At 53.5% G+C, this 19,660-nt stretch overlaps 1 protein-coding gene across 7 annotated transcripts in view; it reads left to right on the top strand.

Annotated features, from left to right (window-relative positions):
* Window positions 1-18,019, top strand: part of LOC102449669 (H(+)/Cl(-) exchange transporter 5) — an 82,788-nt gene extending 64,769 nt beyond the window's left edge. For 5 of the 7 annotated variants that reach the window (XM_075896674.2, XM_075896673.2, XM_025182136.3 and 2 more), the window contains 4 exons: window positions 898-1,084; window positions 3,773-4,171; window positions 6,211-6,427; window positions 7,815-18,019. In XM_075896674.2, the coding sequence (XP_075752789.1) occupies window positions 898-1,084; window positions 3,773-4,171; window positions 6,211-6,427; window positions 7,815-7,905 (894 nt within the window). In that variant the 3' untranslated portion in view covers window positions 7,906-18,019. The remainder of the gene's footprint in view (window positions 1-897; window positions 1,085-3,772; window positions 4,172-6,210; window positions 6,428-7,814) is intronic. The other 2 variants (XR_003088347.3, XR_012895629.2) reach the window with 2 other exon arrangements.
* The last annotated feature ends 1,641 nt before the right edge of the window (window positions 18,020-19,660 follow it).

The raw sequence follows: 19,660 nt of genomic DNA, 5'->3' as shown, positions 1-19,660 counted from the left end.
ATAGCTTTAGCTGGGAATAGCGTAAGGCACAGTGTCTGTCAGTTCTTGGGTGTTTTTGAAATGACCTGTTATCTCCTCTGGCTGAAGCACGGTTTTTTAGAGCAGACCCCTTCCCCCAAACCCTGCCCTGTTTCAGGTGTGAGTGACTGGTAAACACAGTGGACTGTGTAGGGAATCGAGATTGAATGCTGTCGTTACGGCGGTGTTACCCAAGGCAGGCTCTGCGCACATTGCATTTACTTGTTCACCCAGGACTTACTAGCAGTATCAATACAGCATGGATCCTTCCTAGGGATGTTAAAATGCGGTTAATTGACTAATCGAGTAGTCGATGGAATTTCCATCAACTAGTCGAAAGGCACTTCTGCATTCCAAGAGCACTGGTGGGGCTCTTGTACATTTCAAAGGAGGAATGCGGAACGCTGCGTACAGCCCAAGGCCAGCAGGAAGACCTGCTGATGCCGGCTTGAAATGTACAAGAGTCCCCAGCGGCATTTCAGTGGAACCCAGGATCAGCTGTGGACTCCAAGCTGACTCCGGGTTCTGGGGAAATGCTGCGCAGAGCCCAGAATCAGCTGAGGAGTCCTCAGCTGACCCCAGGCTCCACGGCTGCCCCTTTGAAATGCAGAGGCAGCGTTTTAAAGCGGCAGCACCGCACAGCTGATCTCTGGCTCAGCTTTGTGGCGCTGTCGTTTTGAAGTACCCTTCCCCCCCCCAATTCTTCCCTCTGCCAACATACTGGTGCAGGGAGGAGATCTGTGCCGAGTGTGAGGATTTTTGATGTTGATGCCGATTGCCAGCCCAATTCTGGGTCCAGCTTCTAAGTCCGTCACCCATCCAGGTCTGTTTTGCACAGTGTTTCTTTACCTCACACGGCCGTGTTGGATTTATTGGCAGGTCCCTTCGGGTCTCTTCATTCCCAGCATGGCGGTCGGCGCCATCGTGGGCAGACTCCTAGGCGTGGGAATGGAGCAGCTGGCTTACTATCACCACGACTGGGCTATATTCAGCGGCTGGTGCAGTCAAGGGGCTGACTGCATCACTCCTGGCCTTTATGCAATGGTTGGGGCTGCAGCGTGTCTAGGTAAGCAACGAACTCTTGTCGCATGCTCCTTGCTCAGTTACCTACAGAGCTGCCTTCAGACCTGCAGAGAAATGCCTCTGTGCGAAACGCTGCTGCTCGCTTTGCAGACTTTCGTCTGGCGAGAGGAAACTCTTTGAAACTTTGATGTGTGGTGTATGGATCGCATTTCCTCCTGCTCCGGTCTGCCGCAGGGTGTCTTTGGAAATGAGCTGAAACACTTCCCTGGGAATTTCCTGAGTGTATACGTAAATCTCCCATCAACCTCCTTTAAATCTCTCGCTTGGCTTTTTAGTCCTTCCTTCAGCCTTCCTGCTTCATGGCACAATTCCTGATTCATGTGCTCTGTTTTGGGAGCATTTCATCCCTCTAACAAACATCCCTATTCTGAAGTAGGAGCATATCTGACTGGGTTCTACTAGTGGGATGCAATTCCTGGCCACCAGTGTTCGCTGTAAGCGGTGAACCCAGAAGTTTAGATTTATCTTGGTCCTGCTGCTGCTGCTGTTGAGAGAAAACAGATGAGTCTAAAAACTCAGAGCACTTGCTTTTTGGCCAGTAGCCTCCAAACTTTGTTCCACCTCTCCTCCCTGGGGGCGGAGCAAGGCAAGAGGTGTGGCCCAGGCTGGAGCCAGAGCCGGTCTCTGGGATTGGGAGTGGAAATGTGTCCAGGTCGCAGTTGAGGGCTGGAAGTCAGAGCAGCGCTGGGCGTGAGTGGTGCTCTCCTCGGGGCTGTGTGTGTGCGTGCGCGCGCACGCTCCTCCCCCAGGGGGCCTGGCCCAAGTCTTACTGTGCCCCCTCAAATGTTACTTTGGGGGGCGCCCCATTGTTTAGGGGCCACTGTTTTAGGCTCATTCTGGTGTTGGGGTTCTGGGGAGGAAAAAGGGGAATGTAATTTAGATGTCCACAAATGCTTGCTGGGTGTGCAGAAGCTGCGGGAAATAGGAAGTGTGTGAACATGCTGGTTTAGCACATTCTCGGCTGTTTTGGAAAGAGATCCGTCAGTCACTCCCTGCTTGCCGAGGACTTTGTCCGTCCTCTTAAGCAATCGCTTTTAATAACCCTGGTTCTACTCATTGGGCTCTGTCACCGGGGGACACATGCTGAAATGGAGAAGTCACTGTACAGCAGAAGCCCATTACTGGAGCAAAATCTCCTGTATTGCAAAAATGTAAAAGCGAAAACCAGGCTTCAGCGTAGCGCTAGGGACTCGGAGAACTCCTGAAAGGAGCTTGGTTGGCTAAAATGTCGAGAGCTGAAGGATCGTTTTCAGAAGTGACTTAGGTGCTTAAGTCTCTCTGGCGCTTCTGAATTAGTTGATCCATTTTGCTTTGGAAACGTGTGTGTGTGTGTATTGCCCAGTGTTCAGAATGTCTGTGTAGTTAAACCAAAGCAGCTTAAAAAGCCTCTTGTGTTCTCCTGTGGCTGTCCAGGGACCTGAAGATGGCAAAGACAGGGTCTGAATGCCCCCGGCCTGGCAGGACAGCAACCTTGAAAGAAAGTAACAGATCGTAAACAGTTTTCTGTTCTGTTTCTTGCTGGAGACGTTTTGGACCTTGATTCTGCATCTGTCAACAGTTTGGGGGTTAATTTGTGCTCTTGCCAAGGAACAACGATCACCTTCCAGCAAGCTGGGACTAAGAAACACCAGTTGGTATTTTATTTATAGATAATAAAAATGTATTCTGTGGATGCATGTATATTTTATACTAACTAATGGTTCTCAGTCCCGGCTTGCTGGGAAATGGATAAATAATGTAAATCTGGACTGTCAAAGAAAATAACTTCTGAAATGTGTGTAATTGTCAAGCAGATTTCAGTGGCTGTCAGTTCCTCATGAGTGGCGTGGAGAAAGTGAAAAAGGAAAAGTTATGAACTTGTTCCCATAATATAAGAAGTAGGGGGCCACCAAATGAAATTAAGGGGCAACAGATTTAAAAGAAACAAAAGGAAGTTCTTCTTCGCACAGCGCACAGTCAACCTGTGGAACTCCTTGCCTGAGGAGGTTGTGAAGGGTAGGACTGTAACAGGGTTTTAAAAAGAGTTAGATACATTCATGGAGGTTAGGGCCATTAATGGCTGTTAGCCAGGATGGGTAGGAATGGTGTCGGTAGCCTCTGTTTGTCAGAGGCTGGAGATGGATGGCAGAAGAGAGATTGCTTGAGCCTTACCTGTTCGGTTCTCTCCCTCTGGGGCACCTGGTGCTGGCCACTGTCGGCAGACAGGACACTGTGCTAGATGGACCTTTGATCTGACCCAGTCTGGCTGTTCTTATGTTCCTTGCAAGAGCAGACTCCCTGAATTTCATGGAAACAGCCACAATCGGGAGTCCCTGAGGACCCAGCGATACCAATGCCTGTGGGTTCCTTAGGGCTCTTCCTGTGTCCAGTGGGAGAGTCACAGGGCCAGCTCGGGGTCCTGGCTTCGTGGCATCAAGTGACGCTGAGAAGCCAGTCCAGCAAACCAGACGTAATGACCCAGTCCCAGCCACAGAACCATGTTGAAAACCGTGTCCCTTCTGTACGCAGAGCGTGAAGGCCAGGGGTGTCCGTCCGGTACAGCCTCCCGATCGCACAGCTTGCGTAGAGGCCCTCGTGTACAACGCCTCCGTTGCACATCAGGGCCCAGGGAGCTCCCGGGGGGAATCCCTGGGAATGCGTCAGCCTCTGAGACTTGCCTTCTGCTTTGCAGGTGGAGTCACCCGGATGACCGTGTCGCTGGTGGTGATTATGTTTGAGCTCACGGGGGGACTGGAATACATTGTACCTCTCATGGCTGCCGCCATGACTAGCAAGTGGGTGGCAGATGCCATTGGGCGGGAGGGCATCTACGATGCCCATATTCGTCTCAACGGTTACCCTTTCCTGGAAGCCAAGGAGGAGTTCTCCCACAAGACTCTGGCCATGGACGTCATGAGGCCCCGGCGGAACGACCCCGTTCTGACTGTCCTCACGCAGGACAGCATGACCGTGGAGGACGTGGAGGCCATAATCAACGAAACCACGTACAGCGGCTATCCGGTGGTGGTGTCCCGGGAGTCCCAGAGACTAGTGGGGTTTGTCCTCCGGCGGGATCTCATCATCTCAATTGGTAAGAGTCGCGGACCTGCAGTGTGCTCCAGTCGGGGCCTCCCTGCCACCTCGTTACCGAGCGCTCTTGCCATTGTGCGGCACCTCTGATGGAGGCATGCAACCTCCCATCCCCCTCCGCCGTGGGGTGCAAGGTGCTGCTGGCTCTGTGGGAGTAAATAAATCGGGGCGTGAGGGCTCTGGCCCGGCCGCAGCTAAAAAGACTTTATTCTATTGGCTGACTCATTTTTGAAAGACGCTTCCTGCAGCCAATCTGGAATGCGGCTGGCGTCTTGCCTGCTCTGTGCATTGAAAAGCAAAGCTCGAGATGCACTTGGAAGAGCAGGTCCGGCTCTTGCCTTAGGGTGCCTTGTCCGTGTTTTCTCCACGTCCCCGACTGCTTGGGATGGCGCTGCCAAACCTGCTGGTGCAGGGATCGGTGTCGCGGGGTTGCACCACCCTCCGCTCCCCCAGGGACAGTTAAAAGGCTGGGGGGCTGTTTGCCACTCATGCCTCAGTGCCGCCTGGCGGAGACCGTGTGAGCTCCCAGTGGCGCTTGTAGGGGGGGCCCAGAACTGCGTGAACCAGCCCTGTCCAGGCTCATGATAGTGGGAGACTAGTGCACAACCGCTGCGGCGTGTGGTGGGAATCTGCAGGCTCATGTAAAATTTCGATGAATTGGCTAATCGAATAGTCGATAAAGGTGTCTCCGCCTTTGAACGACAGCCACAGGGCTGGCCCCGTGTTCCCCGCGGCCTTTCAAAGCAGCAGCCCCACAGGGAGCCCAGGGTCAGCTGGGACTCTGAGACCCAGGCTGCATGCGGCGTTTCAAAGCAGCAGATCCCGGGCGCCACGTGGCGCTGCCACTTTGAAGCACCCCCACTTCTTCCTCCCCATCCCTTGCTGCCTCTTTCTGATAGAGGCAGCAGGTGGGGGGGGGAAGCGACTAGTCAACTAGCATGCTTATCACTAGTCCAAATGCTTATCGGAGAGTCGTCCGCATCCCTAGCATGCAGAACAGGCTTCACTCTGTCTCTCCGTGTGGGAACTGTGGCTCTCAATACGGCTCTTCCTACCGATTTCAGCCATTGACAATGGGAGGGAAGGAAATGCAGGAAAAATACTCTCCAGCTTAACGATTTCCTTCCTGGGGCCTGACTGCACTGGGCTACAGCGTGGCCTCGTTTCGGCGGGGCTGGGCGTTTCCGGTGGAGCGGTTTGTGCTCGCCGAAGGTCCCCAGAAAAGGGCTTGTTCCCAGCTGTTAACCTGATCTGATTGTGGAATGTCCTAGCGAGGCGCCGTTCGGAATTCCGATTGCTGGAAGCCTCCCTCCTCGTTACCGTAGCCAGTCGCGATCGTTCGCTGGTGCCCAGACGCTGCGGCATGCTCCGGGTGCTGAGAGTGGCCTGTGCTGGTTGGGAGGTGAAGTCGGCTAGTAAACTGTACGACGATGGAGAATTCCTTAACGGGGCCACCTCTTTAACAATGGGGGCAGGGGGAATCTCCTTTCTAATCAGGTGTCCGGAGTGATCCCTGTCGACTAAGTTGCTATAAAATATTGTTCTCTATGAAATATGGGAGAGGCCCAGTGCAGTAGCCAGGAACGTGTTTCATACCCCACGTGCCTCAGTTGGCCCACTTAAAAAGCTTTGTGTAGGTGAATAAATTAACGAGCGCTGCATGAAGGCCAACTCCCTCTGTGCCCGGCATGGTCATCAGCCCTCTCCAGAAGGGCTCTGGTCCGGGTGGGTTTCTGGGCAGATGACGCCGCAGGTCCGGCAGCCACAGGAAGTTAATCCAGACGCGGTGGCGAATGCCATTCGGTGCAGAGCCCCATGTCCTGTGGACGGTGCCCCGGGATGTGCTCAGCTGCAGAGAAGGGAGTTGGCTGCGGGGCCCTCATCCCTCCCTCGCAGGTGGCTGGACAGGTGTGGGGGAGAGCCTGTGCCACTCCTTTGCTTGCACAGGTGAAAGCCTGACCCTTTGAAGCTCTAGGGAAGCGAGCAGAGACCCGAGCTCGAAATGTCTCCCCTCTCTAACCCCCCGTGTGTCTCACCCAGAAAATGCCCGGAAGAAGCAGGATGGAATTGTGAGCACCTCAGTTATTTATTTCACTGACCACTCTCCTCCGCTGCCTCCGAGCTCCCCGTCCATGCTTAAGCTCAGGAGCATCCTGGACCTCAGCCCCTTCACCGTGACGGACCAAACGCCCATGGAGATAGTTGTGGATATATTCCGCAAGCTGGGACTGCGCCAGTGTCTCGTCACTCACAACGGGTGAGCGCGCCGCACGGGGGCACGGGGCCGGGAGCCTGAGCGTGGAGCACAAAGCATGGACCGTCGCTCGCTCAGGTCTGCGCGGGCCGGGAAATCGAGGCACGGTGCGCAGCGCCAAATGTGTTGCGTGGTTGGAGTCGGCGTGCCCTGCATTGATTTTTCTGGGGCGGGCCCCATAGCGGGAGGTCGACGGGAGACGTGCTCTCATCACTTGCGACTGCGCGGAGTTCTGGGGTCGATGGGGCTGCCTTCAGTATTCGATTTAGTGGGTCCTTACTAGGCACGTGAGCGATGTGGCTAATCACTTCCCCCCTTTCTGCCTCTATCAGAGAGGCAGTAAGTGGGAGGAGCAGGAGCCGGTGCTGGGCATAGCCGGCTTTAAAGCTGGTTCCTCCCCCTCCCGCCCCCAACACCGTCTCCGTGGGGGGCAGGGGAAGTAGAGGCACAATGGGAAACGGTACCTTGCTGCAAGCTGCAGTACTGCTTCTGAAATATACAAGTGCTCCAGCGGGGCTCTTGTATATTTCAAAAGCAGAAGCCCGGCAGGGAACGGGCAGTCCCTTCCCTGCTGGCCCCACACTCCCTCAGGGCTTCCTTTTGAAATGTACAGGAGCCTGGTAGGGCTCTTGCTACAGTTCAAAGGTGAAGGCGCCCTTATCGATTAATCCAATAGTCGATGGAACTCTAATAAACTCATCAAATAGTCAATGAATCTACATTTACCATCCCTAGTCCTTACCAGACCTGCTAAATCAAATGCCGTAAGTTCAACCTCTGGAGCGTCGATCTTCCCAGAAGTGTAGATGTGCCAAATTCATCTCTCCTTTGAAACTGATGTAAATCCAGAATAACCCCATTGGTTTAGCCAGAGTCATTCTAGATTTACATGCGATTAACTGAACAGAATTCAAAGCATAGCAAACGTAGGAAGCAGGTGCAGAACAACGGACCGTGTTGGAAAAGGCAGTACACTGGGGGCGGGGCAGTGCGTTAAAGCCGTTACACAGCACTGTGTCAGGTCTCCGCACCCGAGAGACCAGGCCTTCTTCCCCTTGAGCTGTGTGGAGGGAGGGCAGGGGTCTGTGTGTATGGGAGAGTCTATTGATTTTCTTTCAGTGAATGCAAAAGGCAATGTTGTAAGATAAACCTGTGGAAGACCGTTGTGGGGGGAGAATTAAAGTAGATGATTGGCTAATTGGAATAGATCTGCTTGCCTCGGTAAGGCTACCCGAACTGGATTGACCGGTGCTGGGCTCCAAAACATCAGTTCCACTCCGAGCCATGGGAACATTGGATGGCCATCGTGGCTTCGAATTGCCGTCCGAGTCCTTAGGAGGCAAAATCTGAGAGAGGGGCTCATCTGCTAACGATCTGTTATTTTTTTCAGGAAGCTGCTTGGGATCATTACCAAAAAGGACGTATTAAAGCACATTGCACAGATGGCTAATCAAGACCCGGATTCCATACTCTTCAATTAAAAACAGACCCATACGTATGGGGTGTTCAACACACAGACCTGGGATTCCCTCCTCTATTTTTATTAAGAAACTGGAGCTATCTTCAGGGTTTTCCTGTATGGAGCTGAAGATCATGTTTTTCTACAAAATAACCAATTGCACTACGTAATCTGTGGGAAATAATCTTCTCTTTAGAAGACCAGACTTTATTATAATGCTTTTGTGAAGTTGCATTGGAAAGATTCCATGAAGGAGTAAAAGCAAAATGCTACAGAATTAAGTCTGTTCCCTTTCTTTTATTTGAACGTTGATAACTAATGTTGGGAGGGGAAGAAAGCCAAGCTACCTTTTAAGCCTTCAAAAGCCACGGAGGAGAAGAATGGCCCACAGCACTGAGAGACACCAAGGGCCACAAATTGCCAGACAGCTGCTTGGTGAAAACACAAATCTCCTAGTATGCTTAGGCGTCTAAAAGCAATCGGCACAATGGTAAGAGGGCTTTTTAGTTCTCTGTTGGAACCCCAGGTAAATCTACGTATTCCTGCATGCAGGTCCAGCTACGGGAGCACTTGGTTCTGCTTCTAATCAGGACGAAGCTTCTGTTTGTCTTCTCTCACTGGATTAAGTTACCTGCTGATTTGCTCATCGAAAAGTACCCAAAGGGGGAGCTGCCAGTTACGTTCGTGCCACTCTCCTCTGGTTGGCTCAGAGCAAGGGTTTGTCCTTCTCTATCATGAGCCATGAAAGTGTTAACAGAGTCCTGAGTTTATCGCCTGTGTTTTACTGTGCTCCTTCCACACAACCCCTGATCATGTTACAGCTTTTGCACAGCTGACCTCTTAGCCTTCAACATAAGACACTGCTGAGTAAGGTATGTCTCTCTCGTTGGGGGGGCCGCCCCACCAAATGTTTACATGGGTCGCATCCTGTTCTCTGCTTCCCGGCCCTGTTCTGTGCTGAGCTCAGGGTGAAATCCAGTCTCTGGGAATGAGCACACGGCCACGGCCTGCGTAGTCCCCACCAACTATGCAATTCACACTCTGCCTGCCTGCCCTCCTGCAGGAGGGTCCTCCCCGATTCCGTTGGTCCCAGAGTCAGGGAAATTGAATCCGTGTCCATGAATGAATTATTGACCATTTACTGACGCTTTCCATGTGCAGAAGAGCAATCAGAATCCAGCCTTTTCATCCTAGCACCCACCCTAGGTCGACTGGCCCGCTCTAACACCTGCGGAGTGGAGGGAAGTGGTCAAAAGTTTTGCCTGAGCAAAACTTCATCAGATAGTCCCTCCCCCGGCCTAACACAGAACTTTGCTCCCTTTTCATGCTTCAGGGCCACGAGCTGACAAATGGCTTTAAGGTCACGTGTCTTCCAGCTGCCTTAGGTGTGGAAGACTCAAGCTCTCAGTAGTTGAGCTGCCAAAAGCAATGGCCGAGTTTCCATCTGCCTACGCGTAGCCTGTGGGTTTAGTTCCTGGAGGGCAAGCATTGGGCCATTGGGACAGACGTTCCATTTAGCACTCATTGGCTCCTTTTGGGGCTGTCTTGGCTACAGGCTAGAAGGATCTTGGGGACTGAAACCCCCTTGCCCATTCAACCCGTGGGAAGTTCACACTGTCTAGGCTGCCCATGGTAATTCTGTGCTCTGGGTAACTTGAACTTCCGTGAGCACTAACCGTTCCCTTCAGGGCAAGTCTGCTCGTTTCCGCTTGAAGCACAGATCAAATGTTTTCTGAGCCTTTCCAGCTGCTGGGAGCTGTCACGGCTGCTTCAGGAGCTTGAGGAACAAGGTGACAGCGGCTGCTACTTGCTTCTCCTGTTCAACAGGAGTCAAGTCAGCAGACCAGACTGTTACCACCACGTCAGTATCTCCGGCTTGGAAAATCAACACCGGGACTTTGTCTTCCGGATCCGTGTGCAGCGGGAGACAGCTGTTTGGTCCCTCTCTGACAGGAGTGGGAACCGTTGGCAGCTCCCCACAAGCAGGTTTGTGTCTCTAGAGCTCTCCTCAGTTATCAGCGAGTTGCCGTTGGAGTCTGTTTACCGTGAAGCTGTAGGATTTTCAGAGTCCTGCCCCTGGCTGCTCAGAACAATGCCCAGGGTTCCCAGGGTTGGTTAGAACGCCACAAAAAGCTATTTGGGGCTAAACTAGAATCCACCCTACCCCAAACAAATCTCATTCATCCAGAGAACAAGTGTCGTTTTGTGTACCCCCCGCCATGTTCCTGACGCAGAACTTGGCTTTCTTCTCACACATCAGGGAGGCGAGGAATGGCGGGAAGCTCTTGTGTCTTGCAGCTGCCTTAGGTGTGGAAGACTCAAATGCTCAACCAGATGCACCTAATGGTCCCAGTTTTGTGTCTTTGGCCATGTCGACACTAGGAAATTAGTAAATTCAACATCTGGCTTAACAATCAAACTATTAATGGAGATTGCCTATCTCCTAGAACTGAAAGGGACCTTAAATGGCCATCTGGTCCAGTCCCCTGCCTTCACAGCAGGACCAAGTACCATCCCTGACAAATTTTTGCCCCCAAATGGCCTCCAAAAGGATTGAACTCACAACCCTGGGTTTAGCAGGCCAATGCTCAAACCACTGAGCTATCCCCCTCCCCCATGTCTGTGCTACAGGGAAGCCTCAAAATGGATCCAAGGCCGGTTCCGTTAACGGGGATGTGCTACCTCAGAGCCCAAGGGAGCACGGCGGGGGAGGGGCAAAGAGGGAAGTGGTTTGAATGGTTCGTTATTTCGAAATAGCAGCACCGGTGCATCCACACTCCTGGCATTTCATAGTAACCATTTCAAAATGAGCGTTCTTCCCTGAGGAAAGCAGGAGGACAGATTTCGAATTACGCAGCCCGTTCTATCGAAACAAGGGGCTTGGTCGCGCGGACGCCCCGCTTATAAACGCGACCAAAGGGGAATTATTTAGAGATCAAGTGCTGTCAAGTGCGTCATGTGTTGGGCTCCCGTGTCCCACGGGGAAGGAGCTACTGGTTACTGCCGTGTGGGAGCGGGACGGCAAACACCGCGGGGTGCAACGTGGCAGAGAGCTAGGCCAGGATCACCCCCGGCTTTAGCCCACTCAACGTGCGTCGGGTCAGCACGTGTGCCACGGAGAGGATCTGGTGCTGCTCCTACCAGAAGCCACGGGTGTAGACGTGGTACCGAGCTGCAAAAACAAGCCAGACGTTCCAGAGGAGAAAGGGTTTTGCTGGAATGCTGCTCACGAAATAAAATTTCCGGCACTGAAAGGCTTTGGGTCTTAATGGCAGGAAATCCCTGCCTGGCGTCCTATCGGAGCGAGGTGCGAGCCGACCGACTGTTGGTCTCCGGCAGCGTTTCTGTGGGTTTGCTTTGGTTTCGCACTGCGTCCTTCTGAGCCGCCAGCCGGTGTCCAGAGGGAAGCTGGCTCGCTGCATTGCACAGTCGGTTTCCTTCCGTTCCTAGAGGCTGCTGTGGTGGCCCGGAGCGTGGCAAAGCAGGCGGGGTGGCGCTCCCGTTCGGGGAGACCTTGCTTGGTAGCCGTTCCCATGACGGAGCAGGGGAGAGGCAGCCTGGGGCATCGCAGGAGGAGTGGGAAATGGCTGACAGTTCTGTTGGCCTCCGATGAAGTTTGGAATAGAGATGTAAGCGACTAGTCGTTTATCGGATAGTCGAGTATCACTCAGCTATCACTCTCAGAGAGAGGAGCAAGGAGGAGGGCTCCCGCCAGCCCTGTCTCCGTGGGGAGCAAGGGAGGCCGCCATGTCGCCACTGCTGCGCCACCTCCTTTGAAATGTACAAGAGCCGTGGACGTGGCAACGGGAGAGAGCAGCGGGACAGCGAGCATCCCCCCGATCCAGTCGTCGATGGAAATTCCATCCACTCGATTAGTTGATTCATCGAAATGTAACATCCTTAGCTTGGAGTTCCTCCCACAATTGGCGGGTTCGGTTCTTTGGAGGACCAAACCAAGGGGAGGCTAAGGTGGTGATGTATCATCGTGGCCCGAGGTAATTAATGTTGGGGTGGCCACAGGTGGGACTAAGGATGTGAACGGTGAACTGGCTACCTGGGAACAGCCCCCTACGGGTGCAGGGCAGCTCCAGCCCCCCAGGGGAAGCAGGGACCTGCCCCCCCCATGCACTGGAAGCTGGGCCTTCCCCCCATGCACTGGACTGCAGACTTCTGCTGCCTTCCCCCGTGGGGGGTGGGTATAGGAGCAGAAGCCAGCCCCCCAGCACAGAGGGGAAGGGTGGCAGCGGGACCCTGCTTAATCAGTTAAGGTTTAACTGGTTAACTGATTAACCAGGATGTTACATCACTAGGAGAGACTTAAAGGTGACTTTCAGGAAAAGTGTACCAGAGAAGTAATAGGGCCTGAAAGATTCTCCCCCCCCCCCCCCCCCCCCCGAAAAGAGGGTTTTAAATCAACTTCCCTGTTATGCAGGATGGCTCTGAGGAGGACTGGAGAACTGGTCAGAGAGCAGCAGTGAGAAACGCCTTAACAATTGAGAGGGGAAGAGGTTTTGAGTCAAGGCAAGACATCTTTCAAAATGTCTGACCCCTCTGTCCCACGCATGCCCGACCAGCACTTCGATGAGCTGTTCTGTGGCAATGGTAGCGTCTCTGCCCTTTGAATGGGACGCTGAGGGAAACCCACCCACGCACCCGGCGTCTGACAAGCCCACCGCCAAAACCAGGGAAGGAGGGAAAGACTTTGTGCGTCTCCCGTTACAAATAAGCAGACACAGTTTAACTTTTCAGGCCTTCCCGCTCCCGCTGAAGAAGCCAGGAGAGGAGGTGTGAGAGGCCGCACGCTCTTTGCAGGCCGTTTTGTGGTGACTGAAACACGTGGCCCTTCCCAGCCCAGCTGCGCCACAGCCCCATGAGATTCTGGCCTACAGCGGAGACGCAAAAGGAATTTCTGCGTCTGTCAGGAACTGAGGACAGATGAGAACCCCCGGGAATCGCGCCAAAAGAGCAGGTCCCCGGGGTGTGATCTGTTCCTCGCTGGCTGCCCTCCTCTCGCTAAATAGGCCACAGGCCTGGGCAAGGTATGAACTGATCAGCACCTTGCGAGCGCAAACGTTGTTTTCCCACCTTTGTATTCAAATGAGCTGTGACTGACAGGGCACTGAATAACCAAGAGCTGATCCTTGTCCGTACAGTGAAACTGTCCCACTTACCTAAAGCCATTTAAAAATTCACTTGAGGCAAGTCTCCATGGCGACACCGGCAGAATTAAACCGGTGTATCCAGGTTCACCATGTAGACTTGGGATGTTAAATATCGGTTAATCGAATAATCGATTAACCTCATGAATTCTTATCAGTGACTCCGGGCGGGGGGGGCGGCAGCCAATGCACTCTGGCCCCACTCCTGAAGAACCCCCTGCTGTATCAGGCAGCAGCTTCCCTCATGGCCTGTCTGCCTGTCGCCCCACGTTGCTGCCTCTGATACAGAGGCAGCAGCACAGGGTGGCAGCAGCCCCCGTCTGGCACAAGCTGGAACTGAGCTGGGCTGCCCGCCCACCTGGCTCCTAATACACTTTAAATGCAGAGCTGCAGCAGGGGTAGGTCTTGGTCCCCGTGCAAGCCAGGACTGAGCTGAGCTGCTGGCCAGCCTGCTAAAGAATGTACTCGCAAGGGAGGAGGGAGACGTGTGTCGTCTCTAGCATTAACCGATCAGCCTTTTCTTATTGGTTAATCGACTACACTCTTACATCCCTAGCGCAGACCAGCCTGGCATATCTGGATGGTGGCCATTGTGATATAACTAAACCGGTATCGTTCTGCCAATCGATTTCTCTTGCAAAAGGCAGCGGTCTTGTGTCCCGTAGTTGGTGTTGAAAGGAGTCCGAAGGATGCACGGCCAGAGAGCACACTGGGGAGTTCTAGGCCGATATCAGGCAAGATAGTTAATCTGCTTTCAGCCTCAGTTTCACCAGCTGTATAATGGGCAGAACCCTCCCCTGCCTCACAGGCCTGGTGTGAGGAAAACAAACCACTCCCTTAAGGAGGGTGGGGTGCTCAGATCCAGTGGTAAGGAGCCAACGTTTCCTGGGTGGAGATGTTCGTAGCCTTATATATGCAGAGGTGCCACCACCCCACTCCACCCTGGCTGCCTACGCAGGGGGAGGTGGCTGCCCTACTTCTGTGCGTATCCTGGATCCAGTACGGTGAGAGGTGCTCCTAGGACGGGGCCTGTATCTGTGGGAACTGTTGTTAGGGGCCCTGGGGTTAATATATTTTTAATATTCTCAATACGCGGCGTACAGACGATTGAAACGCCCCTTGAATGTAACTCTCGCTTGGGGGCTACGGCCTGGTTTGGTAACATCAATATTGCGATGTTATTTGCCTCGTCCTGCCCCACGTCTGCACTTTTCAGAGAGGGCGTCACTGCCTGTCCATCCTCCCTGAGCCCCACCCCAGCTGAAATCCTCCGCCCTCCCCTGGATTTGTCCTAAGGAACGTTGCTGTGTGTGGTACCCCTGCTCCGCTCCCCGGGCCCTGGCTGGGCTGGAGCCGAGAGCAGGGGGGAGGGAAGGCTGAGTCGTAGAACGCTGCTTTGGGGGCTGGGGCGCTTTGGTTTGTAGTGTTTCGGGGCAGGCTCAGCAACCTGGTTTCTTGCCTCTGTGTTCTCACTGGGGATTTTTGCAGACCAGATTAAATCAGGGGGGGCGGGGGGAGGCGGGCGGGGCGGGGGGGGGGGCAGATGAAGGAAGCAGTCACCGAGGGCACACAGTCGTCGGGGTTTGCGGTGTTACCCTACGCTTGTGGAGGGGACGTGCCACAATAATTGGGCTGCAGCAGCTCTCTCCCGTGGGGCTGGCTGGCCAGTTAGCTGGGATGCTGATGGGAGGGTGCGAGGCTGGATTTAACCAGCTCCCGTGTGCTCTTGTAGCTGGGGGAGGTCTAGGTGGGAGATTAGGAAAAGCTATTTCCCTAGGCGGGTGGGGAAGCGCTGGGATGGGTTCCCTAGGGAGGGGGTGGACTCTCCATCCCGGGAGGTGTGTTTAAGTCCTGGCTTCACAAAGCCCTGGCTGGGTTGATTGAGTCAGGTTGGTCCTGCTCTGGGCAGGGGGCTGGACTGATGCCTCCTGAGGTCTCTGCCGGCCCTGGGGTTCGATGCTGATTGTATGGGGCAGGGAGTAGCAGCAGCACCTGTGGCGTACGGTGGCCACCAGGGGGCAGTGCAGCTTGGGAGATGAAGGCGCAGCGAGGAGAGAAAGCTGCAAGAGGCTGTGTTGGGGGGAGGGGGGGGTGATGGAGGTTCCCTGGACCAGGTACCGAGCGATTTGCATTTCAGACGGTGGCGATGGGTAGGAGAGCAGGGATGCCTCTGGGATCCATTCCTGCCCCTGAAACTGCCAGTGAGCGTCCATCCTCGTGGGCAGAGCTTGCTGCCCAGTACCGTGTGTGTGGGGGCGGGGGTGGGGGGTGGGTCCCTGCAGTCTCTCGGGGAGCACACGCACTAGCGTCCCGCCCTGGTTCCCCACCTACCAGTCCGGAGAGCATGGATCTCCTAGGGTTGCAGTCAGAGGCTCCACTGGGTGAAGCGTGAGCATGAGGGGGGCTGAGCTTGTAGGTGGAGATTCCACCATCACCCCCCTGTGCAGCCCCCGTGCCCTGCTTTGCCCAGGCCCAGGCAGGGTGCATGCGCAGAGCACGAGCGGATAGCTGTTCTGGTTGGTGCCGGTTGCTGCCATCACTGAGGGCCTCAGTTTGGAGCCGCTCAGTAGCCTGCGTGTGTTGAGTAAGCCGCGAGGGATCTGGGCGCGTGAGTAAGCCGCGAGGGATCTGGGCGCGTGAGTAAGCCGCGCGGGATCTGGGCACGTGAGTAAGCCGCGAGGGATCTGGGCGCGTGAGTAAGCCGCGAGGGATCTGGGCGCGTGAGTAAGCCGCGAGGGATCTGGGTGCGTGGGCTGAGGGCCAGGTGCAGGGTTAAATGCGATCTGCCTGCCTCTCGTCCCACCTGATGGCTGGTTCAGATCTCCTCGAGTTAGGCACCTGAAATCCCTACGAGCTCTTGTCCGCACCCACGCGCCTACACCGCATTAGCGCTCACGTCCCTCCTACCGTCCCCACTGCAAGCATGCCACATTTAATTGCCTGTGGGGAAAAGTGCTGCCTCCTTATGAGCAGCTGGCCGACTCCAGGCCAAGCCTTTACCAATTGCCAGCGAACGTGTGAGCAAGGCCACAAGATCTTCCGCCTCTTAACCCCCTGTTGCTTTTCCAAAGCTCTGTGTCTCCCTGTGAATGCAGACTGCGCGTAACCGCCCTTTTGCTTGACATTGGCCATTAATCATTAACTGTTGGCCAAAGGAAGAGATGTGTTCGTGTGTGTCCATCGTTGCCTGCAGAGTTGATAATAGCAGAGGCAGCAGAAAACCGAATGACCTGGAGCAGTACACGCTGGCATTGGATCCACAGAAAAGGGGCCGAATCGTGCCGAATGCGACTGAAACCTTTTCCCTGATGCTTTAAATAGTAGCTAGCTCTTCTCCGGTACCGCCGCAACCCCACCCTCCTCAGACAGGACAATACTGTCCGCAAGGTTTATTTACGCTGTTCCAAGACATTTCCGGGAGTTGTTGACGTTCGTGGGTTTCCTCCTTCCCTGTGTGCGCTTGCGCCGTCTTTGGGACCTAAACCAGTTCAGTTTGGAAGGGGGACTAAACAAAACAGAGGGTCTGCGGCTGGAGAGGACTGGTTAGAAAACTCACACCCGGGGGAGGTTTTAGCTCGAGTTGTTCCGAGACAAAGGGCGAGACAGGCCCGCCTGGCAGTTTGCCTGAGGTTGAGGGTGTTTGTCTGAGCCGCGTATGCGCTTCCCCGCAGTGATTTCAGAGTCAACAGAATCCCAAGGCAATAAAGATTAAGATACTGTACTGGTGGCTGTAAAATTGAAGGTGCTTGTTGACCAGATTAAACATTACGGAGCTCCAAGGATTCAGGCCGATCGGAATTTTTCATCACCGCCCACAACTGAACCACCTCCCGGTTTCTTTTGTTAAAAAAAAAAAAAAACTGTTCTCCCAAAATGTCTCATGGGCCTCCTGACAGCAGGGGAATGTTTTGAAAGTCTGAGGCACATCAAATGAGAATGGCGAGATTTCTGCTGTTGGAAAAACACTTTGGGGGGGGGAGTGTTGTTTTGTAATGTCTCTGATGCTGCTACTGTGTGCGATCCAGTTGTTCCCAGTGAATTCTTCATGCTGGTGGGCGCCTTTCATGGGGCGGAGTGGTTGGGGATCGGATCGTTTGCAGGGAAATCTTGAGGCTGTCAAATCTGTCTGGGTCAGGCAGAGGGTAGAAATGGGGCTGCTTTTGGCGCTCGGGGCTGTGCTCCGCTTTTGCGTCTCTCTGAGCCAGGCGTGTCGAGCCTTTTCCATTGCGGAGAGAGCTTTGAAAATAACCAGGGGGCTGGTGGTGGTCGGAGTCTGTCACCAACCCTGCTTGCTGAAATTCCCAGGTTATTCGTGGGCCTTTCTTCTCTCCCCCGTACTGTTGTATTCTCTGATTCTGGGAACTGGATCATTTTTCATGCACAACGTTACGGGCCCTACAAACAGTTGAATGACACAGCACACTGGATGGGGTGTGTGTGTGTGGGGGGGGGGTGTACTAACTATAAATGCACACAGTGTGTTTCAGATACAACTCATGAACCGTTGACTCCGGCTGATGCCTCCGACTATTACCTGTCTACATAGATCTCTGCATCTTCTCCCCATATGCACACAGCTCCAAGCAGACAGAAAAGGGTCTGCTAGAATCTCTGTTTCACCCCTAAACTTTCTTTGGAGCCTGGCCTTCATTCCCACAGCTCGCTCATACGTGGTAACACAGGTGCACAGCCGGTTGTGTGCCCCTAGTGCATGAATCGCTTGGCCCAGCAGGCAGCTCCTGTTCAACCCTGGGCAGGTGTTGTCTATGAGACGGGTGTCACGACAGTGTTTTTCTCAACATGGCAGCCTCCCCGCGTCCCATCCCCCAGTCGCAGAAATCAAGCGATGGCAGGAGACTCTGCTTTCGTTTGTTTAAATATTGCCTTTCCAGCCCGATTTGTGGAGAAAGTCGGGAGGCTGAAGTGGGTCCCCTCCGAAAGCGGCAGGGAGCTGGAGGCCAAGGAAAAGACACCCCCCCCCCCCCAAACAAAGAAGAGAACCATTTTTTCAATCGGTGTCATGGTTTTTGAGAGCCTGATGGAGGACTTTGGATTAGCAATACGGGCTCCTAGGTGACTATCCCTGAGAGAGGCGCTCTAGAAACGCCCACGGGAGATGGCTACCTCTCAAAAGGTAGTGTTTCCTGTTAGTAATATTGGTGGTGTCATAGCAGCCAGGAAACACACACACTCCTCTACCCCTGAAGAGTGTCCAATCTCCTTTTCATTTGTAAACAGCATATGCGGACTTTACAATTAGACCTTAATTTTCTTTCTCACCCTGTATTCCCAGTCATTTTTAGAGAATTAAAAAGGAAACTCTTCAGAATCCAACCTGTCTTGCTGTTTGTGCTCTAGGTGGGGATGGCTGGCTGGTTTCTGTTTTAAAAAAAGAAAAGGCTTCCCGATGTCTTGATGGCAGAGACCAGCCTGAAAGCATGACCGAGTAATTTCATGACTCAGATCAAAACCCAGCTCATTGCCAATAAAACTTTGTTCTTATATAGCCTGTCTCATTTGTTGATCTCACAGCACTTTGCAAAGGAGGCTGCTATAATTGTCCCTATTTTATAGATGGAGAAACTGAGGTCGCTCTCAATTTGGCTACAGAACCATAAGATTTTTTTTAAATTGGGGGGGGAGGGGGCTATACTCATGCTCTTTGAAGATGTCAGGTTGGCAAATTGACATAATATCCAAGCTGTAACACCACTCGGTTTTGAGTGAATCATAGAACCATTTTTTATAAAAACAAAGCTTAAATGCTGGAGCTGAGTTTTAAGATGCTCCCCTTTAAATTCCATCAGCCTCGTTAGAGAACGGTATGACAAACCCAAAAGGCCGTAATGAAGGAAATGAAAGTTAACCCTTTCGCGGGTGGGGGTCTGTGACGAGCCACAATGGGGTGGGTTTTGCTTGACTGTTGGGGTTGGAAAGGAAGAGCGCAGCTACGTTGGCTTTTAAAGTAGAGTTGTTAACAAGTTCACCTGGTTAGGCAGGAAGGGGAAAAGTGGCTGCTATTGAGCAACTTTTTAATCTAGAGACACCTGCCCAAGGTGGATCGGCACAGCAAGCGCCCTTCTTTCAGGCTAAGTGGAAGAAGCAACTAAGTTCCTTTTGCCCAGTGAGAACAGGAAAATGTAGAAGTCATTGCCGAAAGGGAGGGGGGGGGGGGGGGGGGAGAGCTCTGAGCAAGAACTAAGCCAGGGAGATGGAGGGAATTCCCTGAGACTGGCTTCACACACACAATCGGTGTGCGAGAGACACAGAAAGCCGGCAGGTGTGGAAATTGTGAGCAAGTAGCCTGCTGTTTCCCACTGTGTCTGGGGGCACAAACGTTGTGCACTGTCCTTGCAAATACACAGCGCTTGGCACAACAGAGGGCTGGGGCATGCACCTCCGGGGTAGGTCTTCTGGGATTCCCAGTTCACTTGTGTGCCTCTTCGGTTGGTTCACAGCTGTGACAATCCAGAAAAGTCCAACCAGCTATGATATGTCTACGTGGGAAAGGGGGACCAAAATAATCATACCCCTGCTTTAAGGCCACGTCTATGCTTATCCATGGATTGCAGCTCAGGAGATCGATCTTCTGCCATTTGATTCAGCAGGTCTAGTAAG

Source organism: Pelodiscus sinensis, chromosome 13 (genome assembly GCF_052426305.1).
Source record: "Pelodiscus sinensis isolate ZL-2025 chromosome 13, ASM5242630v1, whole genome shotgun sequence".
Lineage (NCBI taxonomy): Eukaryota > Metazoa > Chordata > Testudines > Trionychidae > Pelodiscus > Pelodiscus sinensis.
Note: the sequence above shows the minus strand (reverse complement) of the source record. Positions and strands in the feature narration are given on the sequence as shown.